The following is a 12,290-nucleotide window of genomic DNA, read 5'->3' as shown; positions in this document are numbered from 1 at the left end:
AATCAACTTAACCTCAGTTATTTTCGTTTATTTTCTCAAGTTTAAATTTTCAAATATTGGGGCGGCAAAAAAAATCATTAAATGCCCTATTTGCATAGCTTGTTTCAGAGTCGGACATGTAGAATTCCACTATACTTTACTATACAACCATTATATGGACAAGTAGAGAATAGCTCTTGGCAAAATTGGACAAGTAAATCAAAATCAGATTTTGATCCCCCCCCCCCTGAAAATTTAAGTTCATTCATGCATAATATACTGTATTTCTTTAGCCAGAAAAAAGGAATTAAAAATGTGTTTTGCATTACAATACAGACAGTAAAAATGTGAAGGCACCTGTTGTACTCTGTGATTTCTTTGAAATGATAACACATGAACGGCTTTTATATAAAAGATAATATTGTTTATAAGAACTGATAAATTGTACAAGATGTTGTCATGACTTCAAATAAAAGTACCATACCACAGGATTTTTCTAACTTAATAACATAAACAGCAACTTCAAATATTAAATACAATTTACTGAGACCACGTACATTTTACATCAGGAAGTACTTTTTCCAACAAAGACTAGTATTTTTTTATCAAATGCCACAGAAGTCTTAAAAGAACTAATTTAAAAAATCCACATAAACCAAGTGAAAACATCAAAAAACATTATTTTCTAAGGGGGGAAAGTGTTTGTTTTACAGTGTCATCTCTATCTAAGGAGTTGGTCATTTTGACTTACAAGACACCTTTGCCAAGTACACTTTTCCTACAAAATCTTTTCCTTCAATGCCAAGTATCAAGCAGGAAAGCAATTAGTCATCATTCCTTAACCCTTTACTCCATAGATACTCCTTTTAACGCATCTATGCATTACTCCATAGATACTCCTTTTAACGCATCTATGCATTACTCCATAGATACTCCTTTTATCGCATTCTACTACACTGATAGTTTAAATGCAAAATACCAATAAAATATATTGGCAATGAAGCCCACAAAAGCATATTTGTGAAGTTTAAACTGTTAATAAAAGATCAGTTTCAGAAAAACTTGTGGTTATAATTGTAATTTATTGATAATTATCACTTTTAATTCAGGTGGCATTTTCTGAAAATCACACTGACTTTATATATATTAGGACAGTTATTGGTGGATGGAAAAGTACATAGGTGACCCAAAAACAAGTTATTATTTGCATTCTATCATTCAACTATGGCAAATTATGTAAAAGTGAGACATAAGATTGGTGTAATAAAAGGTGTGGTTACCATAACAACCATTAAAATCCATAGATCACTTGTCAACATTATGGAATTTATGCTAATTGACCTGGACCCCTTGGAAGTGTGTTTATTGTGCACAGCTGTCAAAACAAGGCAATTAGGGTGTTGTTTGCATCATTATTTATGATGTGGATCAACAAATTTTATAGAAAGTGTCTTTGATCAGTGCTTCTTATCAAAACATTATGTAATTAATTAATTTTATGATCTATGAAGTTCTGCAAGTTTGGTAGGGGTGTAGATTTTAATGATTAATTAAATGGGTTTGCTTATTTTGAAAATCACTTAATATAGACCTTTGTAGTCTTTCATTTACCTTCAATTAATAAAATTGTGCATTTGGAACAGTAAAAATATTTCTTTTCCATTGTATCACATGCATAAAACAGCTAAATTATAATAATATTCTAAGGTCTTAGGTTTGTAGCTTTCTATTGTGAAAAATATTTATCACAAAATTATGAAAAATATACCATCAGAAAGGAAATTTAATTCTGAAAATAAATTATGTTGGACACTAAATGGTTAAAACAAGTATTCATAGACTAATTTTGATCTGAGTAACACAGGTATAAATTTTGCATTTTTCTCCAATAACCTGTATGGAGATAGTGTACAGATAATGCTACTGAGTGTATTGGGTATCAATAATCAATACTATTGTATCTGTATGGAGTAAAGGGTTAACCAGCCGGAGGCTCAACAATCTGGCCAGATTGGTACAACCCCAGAGGGATTCGAGTACTTACATCCTGACTGGTTAACTATATCAAAGTTATACCGTAATTAACGGTACAATTAATTCGCTCCCATGACTGACATATTTGAAGAATTTGTTAAAATCTCACAGACAGAAAGACAGACAGACAAATTTGATCATATGGCTCACAGATTTGAATTTTTTTTTTAAAATCCTATAGACAGTAACACAGACAGACAGACAGACTGACATAGAAACTATAGCTTCTTTGCCCATTTTAGATCGTCAACTCTGGGTTTATGTCCGCTGCATATTTCTATCAAGGCCTCAACTTTGGTCCAAAAACCGATCTTTTCTAGTGGATAATTGAGCCAGCCTGTTGTGATACAGAAGTATGTATCATGGGGAGCAACATGATGGATACGATGGTGCTTGCGTGGCAAAATGATGTGAAGATCCTGTAATGTGGTAATCCACTTCGGAAGGCCAAAATATGTATGAGACCACTTGTGAAACTGAAATATGATGAAAACATGATAACATTTCATTTTGTATGTTTGTTTGTTTTTTCAACAGTATTTCAGTTATGTAACAGCGGGCAGTTAACCTAACCAGTGTTCCTGGATTCTATACCAGTACAAACCTGTTCTCCGCAAGTAACTGCCAACTTCCCCACATGAATCAGAGGTGGAGGACAAATGATTTCAGGCACAATGTCTTTTAACAAATCCTCATGGCAAACATATGCCTCGCCCAGGGATCAAACTCATAACCCTGCGATCCGTGCTCTGCCTACTGGGCTAAGTGGGCTGATAACATTTCATTTAGTAATGAGGAAGCAGATCAGTAGCTATCACAAATTCACATTTTAACATTATTTTAAATGTATACGAATCTTCAATTTCACTTCATTTATACTTTATATTTACCACTGTCCAATTTTAATCACTACCGGTAATTTAAACCTTTGTGCACGAGTGGAGCAGAATATAATCAAACGAAACAGGATCCAGGAGATGAGCTGTAACTTCTTTCATTTAGTCATGCTCTCTATAAGGGCTTTTTCTCTTACCTGATTTGTAAGGCTGACAAAAATTGCCAATAAAAATATATACATCTGCCAATTGTACGTCTGTTGTATTTCCACATTGCTGAGTGTGCAGAATTTGTATGCCATGGCCAGTAATGGAATCATTACCACCGCAAAATTGTCACCATTTGTCTCAATAAAGTCATGCCTCGTAATGGATGTGGGATCTATGTGATGCTCCCGGAATGGTCGTATAAATGACTGCAATGTCAAGTATTAGAGAAGATAATAAGTTACATAATTATGTTCTTGGAACAATAACAGACAGTAATGATACATTTCACACATTCTTAGAAGTAAATAGTGATGGTAAGTCTGAATAAGTATGTCCCACTCAAAGTATAAGAGCTGTTTGCAAAACACTTACATCTCCCACAGAAGTCTGTCAGAGGCAGTTGGGTAGTTTATTTTGAATGTTGAGCCTTGAACTTTGACCCCTAAAACAATGAGGGTCATTTACCGACCACAGGCAATCACCCTATAAAGTTTGACAACAGTAGTTCAAAGAATTCTCTAGCTTTTTTAGTGGAAACCATTTTCAGAATTCTCTAAACCATTTTCAGACTGAAAGTCACCATGACCCTGATATTAAACTCCAAAATGACTGCTGACCATAGGCAATCATTCTAATAAATTTCATGACTGTATGCCATGGACTTATTTATTAGAATTTTATAGTTAAACTGGATTTAATATTATATCAGCAACCAGTTTTTTTTCCCTCTAATTTTTGACTCACTAGTTTATTATACCAGGTACTTAATACTGAATCTGTAGATTGTTTATTTGGCAAAAATGGTGGTTGCCAATGGTTACCTACAGTTTTTCATGACAGAATTTAAATGATTTATCATTCAGTTATTTACCTAATAAATCAAATAAATTAAATGATTGCTTTCATTTTGCTGTGCTCTGATACTGTAAAATCTAATTTCATTTAGAAGGGCAATAAATGATCAATAACCTACACTTACTTAGTGGGAAACTGTTTTCAGTCTGAAGGTCCCCGTGTCCATGACTTTTGACCTGCCTACTCCCAAAACAATTTGTCAAAGATGCCACTGTATATGACATATAGAGTTCATAAACTGCCTATACCACTGTATATGACATACAGTGTTCATAAACTGCCTATACCATTGTATATGACATACAGTGTTCATAAACTGCCTATACCACATATATATGACATACAGTGTTCATAAACTGCCTATACCACATATATATGACATACAGTGTTCATAAACCGCCTATACCACATATATATAACATACAGTGTTCATAAACTGCCTATACCACTGTATATGACATACAGTGTTCATAAACTGCCTGTCTAGTCAGGCTTTGGTTGGAATTCTAGAAAACTTCTTTTTTCTCTAGTTTTGTCTAGTTTTTCATTTTCTTGCAAATATCTACAAAAACCTTATACTCTTATGGAAGACATGAATAAAACCAGTAAACAAGAAATACCAATTTTCTAAGGTGTTAATATGGCCATAGTTAAGAATTTTTGGAGACTACTTATTCATCCAATGATGATAAAAAGTGGTCAAATTTCAAAGCTCATGCAGTACTCAAGGTAGTTGACCTAAAGAAAAATCTTTATGAACCTTTACATGAAGTGACAACAATACCTGGTAGATATCTTAAATAAACAGATGACAGAAAAATTAAAGCTGATTTGTTCGAAACTGTCAACTGTACAACCTAACAAACAAAGAGACAGTGTAATTACAGTATGTCTCCCTTTCAGGACAATAATTGAATAAAGTCAAGAAATATGTTTAGTCTTGAAGCTGTTTAAACTGTCTTCACCTTTCCAAAGAGACTTTCAACAGAGCCATACGAATCTGCTCCCCAATGTACCAGTCCACTAAGAAAGTCTGCCGACAATATTCCCAACACTGAAATATATTCTTTAACATATTACTGTCACAAAACAATGAAGCAAATATGTGAAATTCTGGTCTGGTTGAGTTTAATTTCAATTCTACATATATTTAAGAGCATTTGTGGTAAACTGTCCTGTCTATACTGTAAAATCATTTAATTTTGTCATGAAATTTCATGGTTTAAGCAAAAACAATTATTTCATGGAATCTAAATTAATTCGAACTTTTTTTGTCTGGTGAGATTTTATTTTCTGCTTGACTTTCTGTTTGACTGATTTATAAAATTTGGACCCCACACAAGTTTTCATAACGGGAGTCTATGGGAAAATCACAATTCTGAAAACATTTTCCCGAAAAGAAATTTTTCTGCAATGTAAACTTTAATGGATTTTCTCAAAATCATTAACTAACATAATGCTGTATAATATGGTGACAAAAAATGTAGGTTGGTGCTTGTTTTTAAGATCCATGAAAAATTCCAAGGCTTGACAAGCTATCAGATTTTTACGACATTTTTGGAATTTTAAAATTAAATGCCGAACTTTTATTTCAATATCATATTTCATCTCTAGAAAAATAATAACCTTTCCGTTTGAATACATTTACTAACAGGTCATCATTAATTCATAAAATGAATTTTATTTCCGCATGCAGAGTCCCAGCTTTATTGTACATTACTGGATATCCGGATATATGATGTTATGCCAGAACTTCCAGTTTATCAAACATGCAAAACTACCTTAATGCGAGTTTCAGTAAGCTGGTGGAAACTGCAACAGTGGTGGAAACACAGTCTGCAACAGATAGTTGAGGGCTTGAGGCAACTGGTTTCTCAATCTTGATTCGTGGTACAACCATAAAGGACTGGTTAGTCCCTTTATCCAAGCAAGTACTCTACAGAGTGGCATTCAATGTCCTGGACTTTTACTGGTACAACACACAAAACAATGCTATATATATGAAGTCTTACAAAAAATTTTTTAGCATAGATCATTCATGAATGAAAAAGTATAGTTTAATTTTTACTCACAGGCAGCACCAACAATTATGATCCAATTTTCACTTGTAAAATGTATCATCAACTGCACGAAGTTGAAGGCCATGGCAGCTATAGTGACTATGAAACAAACGGTTTCCTGCAGTCTCTTGCCTGAAATCACACAAGCATCAACTCATAAATAATCAATTAATAGTAAGTAGCCATATCAAAGGGTGGGATCATCATCAAGGAAAACATTCTTCTTCAGTTTTGTGATAAAATGTTGAATCTGTCATTTACAGTGTTCCCACAAACATGACAAAGTAGAGAAATAAAATTTCCTGACCTTTTCCTGACCAAATTCCAATTTTCCTTGACCAAAACAATCCGTATTCACAGAAGCTAAACTGGTCATCTATCAATAAATGTTGGACATCCCTATTAGCCAACCCTTACCACCATTCTTGTTATAATGATTACTAAAGGGTGTAAAGAAAGTTTGTTTCATTTAAACAAACAGCTATATTATTTTAGAGGGATGTAACAGACAATAGGAAGGGTCAATACTGTTCAATGAAAGACTACCTATGATCATGTTATGGGTTATACTACAAGTAAGTTTCATCGATTGTATGAGATTAGGTTAAAAGTTGCCCTTATTCATAGTAATTTCATACATTTTTTGTAGAAAATATCATTTTTCACTAAATGTTATGGGGTAGGCCAATTGCAGATTTAATAGTAAATGTATGTTGCAATATATTTAGAAGTTATTTGTTTCCCTTCACATTGCAGTACTTGAGTTTGCAGTGTACAAACAATAATAAAAAATGTGAAATGTAATCAATCTATAAAGAAAAAATGTCTATTTTCAAAAATTGTCCATACAGATATATGAGGAAAACTAGTCTGCCCCCTTGCCAGTGATTTTTTTACTTTTTTTGGTAACAGCCCATGCCTTTTAAACTGGGAATTTTTAGTGCGATAAACTTCAAAATTGGGAATAATTAGCAAAACTTAATAAAGAAATCATTTTGAAAAGTTTTATTTTAAGGTAAATTTATTTCATTCAAATATGCACTGAGGTTGAACAGACAGGTTATTTTCTGATGTCACAGGATCTGATGGCTCAGATAGCTTAGGGTCACCATGAGCTTCTGTTGATTTCTGAGGGTCATTTTGTGGGGACTCAGATTTCTTGGACAGCTCACTTTGGTTTTTCTGACATTTGATTTGAATTTGATTTCTCTTTAACCTTACCAAAAGATGTTCAAATGTCCCGAGTACCGATGGCGTGTTAAAGTTTTATTTTCTTATTATAATATTTGAAATTATGCGACACTTTTCGATAATAGTTAATTTTCTAACAATTATTTTTCCGACTCATTTTGATGCATGAAAAAGCGTTTAGCGACCGTGATGAAGTCATACTAAATGCCGTACTATGCCGTGACCCGTTTTATGTAAACAACGCGCTTCGAATTGGCAACAAAATTCTGCGAATAAACCATAATTAGAGTCAGAATTTTTATGATTATTTGCATTGTTTTAGCTCAGCTTTCACAAGAAATCAATCTAATTGGGAAAATTATCTCGTTTTGGGGAATTTTTAAGCATTTTTTGGGAATTTTGACCATTTTTGTCAGTTGGGAAGACGCCGAATTTCGGAGTCAAATCTGCACACAAAAAATCACTGCTTGCAGACATGTTTTTGAAACGAATAAGAATAATTTGAAGAAATTTAGTAGAGGTAAGGTACACTGCTGTGAAATTAGTTTCAAATTGGCCGGCCGGACCAGCATTTTCAAAAAAAAAGAAGATCTTTAAAAGTTTTCAATAGCCATATAAGGAACACTAGCCCATCCTCTGGTGGCCATTTCTGTCCATTGAAAAAGAAGGATATGAAGGAACCTAGCAGAGCATCACCAAAGGAAATTTTCCAATAGCTATACTGGGAACATTATCCCCACCCCCTGGCAACAAAGTTTTTCTTTTAACAAAACAGAAGAATTTGAAGGAACTCAGTAAGTTAGAGTGTCACCAAAGGATGACCTCTGTGAAATTACTTACAAATCAAGCCAGCCATTTCATAGGAGAGATTTGGCAGAAACTCACCAAAAGAACATTATGCTGAGATTATTTCAAAATCTTGCCAGATGTTTCTGAAAAGAAGATTTTTTAAAGTTTTTCCTTCTGGTTTCCAAGGAAACCAAAATTCCGCATGGATTACCTTAATTTCAGGGAATCCAAAAGGGAACCACTCAAGGAACGTAGGTTTGGTTGAAACTGACATGGTTTAGGAGAGTATGATTTTTAAATATATAAATTCAGGGCAATAAGATGTGATTTTGAGGCATTTGATTTCATACATAAAGACTTAAGTCAGGTAAATTGTTTTGCTTCTTAACTTCAGATGCACATGAATGCCAGTTTAAAAGTGCATGAGATAAACCATTCTCCATGACAGGACCACATCTGTAATAGTGTAGCAGTGTGTATATAATGTATATAACTAGAGATGCTTTTGAGAAAAGCGCATGTCTCACACAACTGCCAATATGAAAAATGTCTAGTGTCTCTAGATGGCTTAGATGAGTGGATCCAATTAGATGGTCTGGACGAGTGGATCCAATCAGTAATTCAAGGGCCATAAATCAAAAAAGCTTGGGCGGATTTGGCTAGTTATCGAACTTGGCTAAGGTCTTATGGCCAAACGCATTTCGTTCAAGTTTGGTGAAGTTCGGATGAGAAATGTTTGACTTAAGAGAGCGGACAAGAGTAAAAAGGCAGATTTTTCAGTAATTCAAGGGCCGTAACTCCAAAATGCCTGGACCGATTTGGCTAGATATCAAACTTGGCCGAGGTCTCATGGTCAAACACATTTTGTTTAAGTTTGGTGAAGATCGGATGAGAAATGTTCGACTTAGAATGCGGACAAGAGTAAAAAGGCCGATTTTTCAATAATTCAAGGGCTGTAACTCCAAAATGCCTGGACCGATTTGGCTAGTTATCGAACTTGGCCAAGGTCTCATGGTCAAACACATTTTGTTCAAGTTTGGTGAGGATTGGATGAGAAATGTTTGAATTAGAGTGCGGACAAGAGTAAAAAGGCCGATTTTTGGTAATTCAAGGGCCATAACTCCAAGACGCCTGGACCGATTTGGCTAGTTATCGAACTTGGCCGAGGTCTCATGGTCAAACACATTTTGTTCAAGTTTGGTGAAAATCGGATGAGAAATGTTTGACTTAGAGTGCGAACAAGCTTTGTGACAGACAGACACACACACACACACACACAGACTGGAGTAAATCAATATGTCTCCCACACCACTGTGTGGTGGGAGACATAATTAGTCTTGGATACTGATTGTCCAATTAACTCAGTTGGTAAAGCATCTGACTTCCAAGCAGAATGTCGCAGGTTCGAGTCCTGTATCGGGCTGCACATTTTTCCGCTCCTATTACATTGGTGCCGTGAGTTTGATGACTAGCCTTGGAATCCTAGAGCTAGGGTGAAGCAATGGCTGGGTTAGTAAAAAAGAATCTGAGTTTGTCTTTGAAAAAAAGGAGAGAGGAATGTAGCAGTGTATATATAATGTATATAATTAGTGTCCGATTAGCTCAGTTGGTAAAGCATCTGACTTGCAAGCAGAAGGTAGCAGGTTTGAGTCCTGTATCGGGCTGCACATTTTTCCACTCCTATTACAATAGTAACAGATAAGAAAATCCAATCTAAAGTTGAAATTTGTCCAAAAGCATTATTTCATTTTGGGCAAATCGCAATTTCCTTATTTTCACAATTCCGCATGAAGCTGTCAGTCACCGAATCATGAGAGTGTGCTGACAACCACCGTGTAGTCCAAATAATTGTACTCGAGAGTTGAATTTAATTAATATTTTTTTGACTTGTCGATATCCGCCTCCGAGTACAAACCAGAAAAGGAAACGAATGTGATAGCACTGTCCCCTTCTTTACGTAAATAACACCCAACGGAATCCGTTGGGCGGGAATTATGTTATAATAAAGCGACGGATCAAAAAAGGAAATACATACATAGAAAACCTGTAATTTTTCCTTTCGAATGATGTATATATTATCTAGATTCCTTAAAAAACTTTCGAACTATGGCAGTTAAAATTTTTTAGAGGTTGTACTACATATTGTAAAATGGCCAATACAGGTAAACACATAACTACACGAAGCGTTTTCATTGGTCACGCATCCGACCACCATTACATGAAGACGATTGCAACGTAAGAGGTTTAAATGTTTTACAACAGAAATTCTTGATAAATATGTCCTGTTCTTATGTTTTTTATTTACTATTTATGATTTAAAACAACAGGTAAGCTGTTAGGGCTAAAAAAAATCGTGACTACTGAAAAATCATAATTTCAATCGACCAGAGTTTCCACCACCCTTTTGATTGTTTCTGGTTGAGACCTCTAGGTAGACAACGTAAAATATCAAAATGTAAAATCAGTCTACCCGAGGTCTCATTATTTAGACTAAACCACCATGTAGATCTAATTTAACAAGGCAGTCTGAAAGACAGCTAAATCCCCCGCCACTGCTATGGATAGTGAAAGGGTAAATCCTTTGATTTTAGCTGTGACCTTGACCTTGAACTGACATGGCTGACTCATGAATTCTGCACAACGTCTTGATGAGGTGATCATTTGACCAAAGTTTCATGAAAATCCTTCAAGGGGTTTAGGAGATACAGAGCTGAAACCTTTGACCTTCAGTTGTGACCTTGACCTTGAGTTGACATGGCTGACTCATGAGTTCTTGATGAGGTGATCATTTGACCCAAGTTTGATGAAAATCCTTCAAGGGGTTAAGGAGATACAGAGTGGACACCAAAAGGAAGGCTCAAACCTTCGACCCTTGACCTTGAGCTGGCATGGTTGACTCATAATTTCTGCACATCATTCTGATGAGGTAATCATTTGACCCAAGTTTTATAAAATTCCTTCAAGGGGTTTAGGAGATATAGAGCGGACACAAAATGGAAGGCTCAAACCTTTGACCTTCAGTTGTGACCTTGACCTTGAGCCAACATGGCTGACTTATAAGTTCTGCACATCGGCTTGATGAGGTGATCGTTTGACCCGAGTTTGATGAAAATTCTTCAAGGGGTTTAGGAGACATAGAGCGGACACAAAATGGAAGGTTCAAATCTTTGACCCTAAGTTGTGACCTTGACCTTGAGCCGGCATGACTGACTCATGGGTTCTGCACATCGTCTTGATGAGGTGATCATTTGACCCAAGTTTTATAAAATTCCTTCAAAGGGTTTAAGAGATATAGAGCGGACACATAATGGAAGGCTCAAACCTTTGTCCTTGAGTTGTGACCTTGACCTTGAGCTGGCATGGCTGACTCATGGGTTCTGCACATCGTCTTGATGAAGTGATCATTTGACCCAAGTTTTATAAAATTCCTTCTAGGGGTTTAGGAGATATAGAGCGGACACAAAATGGCAGGCTCAAACCTTTGACCTTGAGTTGTGACCTTGACCTTGAACTGACAAGGCTGACTCATGGGTTCTGCACATTGTCTTGATGAGGTGATCATTTGACCCAAGTTTCATGAAAATCCTTCAAGGGGTTTAGGAGATATGGACCGGACACGATTTTGTTACGGATGGAAGGAAGGACAGACGGAAGGATGGACGCAGACCATTCCTATAATCCCTCCGCCACGGCGGGGGATTAATAAAAAAAAAGGCAGTGGCTAGAGAACTGGAATCGGTTCCCTAGACAGTGAACTTATTCATCTGGAATCAGTTCTCATGCCAAGTACCGTGCTTTTTTTCCACAGCTTTATGCATAGAAATAAAACTTCGGTTCCCTATAGCCTATGCACATACTTTGGCTAGAGAACTGGTTCTGGATGAATAAGTTCACTGTCTAAGGAACCAAAATCATTGATCAGTTAGTTACAGCATCCAGAACCATACAAACACTAAGCCTAACGAATCTTTTACATGTGGTGGATGAGGGGGGGGGTGCAAAAAATACAACTGATTATGAAACAACATTTGATACCATTGGTGACAACAATAACAGAACATGACAGTTCTCATGTACAGTATACTGTACCTGATGTATATTGGCTAGCCAATTCCTTCGCTCCTGCGTGTTGCGGGCCCCATCTTGGTTTAACCTCTTCCTGATTGAAATCGTTATTACCATTTAACTCATGTTCTGACATAGAGTTGCGCAAAACAGCCTCACTGAGCCCTAAATCGTTTGCCATGATTAAATAATTTTCCAAATGCGAGGTCATGAACTTTCACTCCGGCGCAGCTATTTTTACGCGGTGAATTATTTCAGACTTATTATCAGT

The 12,290-nt window shown here is 35.8% G+C and overlaps 1 protein-coding gene across 1 annotated transcript; it reads right to left on the bottom strand.

Annotated features, from left to right (window-relative positions):
- Nucleotides 1-1,716: 1,716 nt before the first annotated feature.
- LOC123549774 (plasmanylethanolamine desaturase-like) lies at nt 1,717-12,260 on the bottom strand. Its single transcript, XM_045338154.2, has 5 exons — nt 12,044-12,260; nt 5,987-6,106; nt 4,880-4,968; nt 3,047-3,265; nt 1,717-2,489 (listed from the first exon to the last, which is right to left on the bottom strand). The coding sequence occupies exons 1-5, from the start codon at nt 12,228-12,230 to the stop codon at nt 2,232-2,234; spliced, it is 873 nt and encodes a 290-aa protein (XP_045194089.2). The 5' UTR covers nt 12,231-12,260; the 3' UTR covers nt 1,717-2,231.
- Between the last annotated feature and the right edge of the window lie 30 nt (nt 12,261-12,290).

The sequence above is a fragment of the Mercenaria mercenaria genome, chromosome 6 (genome assembly GCF_021730395.1).
Source record: "Mercenaria mercenaria strain notata chromosome 6, MADL_Memer_1, whole genome shotgun sequence".
Classification (NCBI taxonomy): domain Eukaryota; kingdom Metazoa; phylum Mollusca; class Bivalvia; order Venerida; family Veneridae; genus Mercenaria; species Mercenaria mercenaria.
Note: the sequence above shows the minus strand (reverse complement) of the source record. Positions and strands in the feature narration are given on the sequence as shown.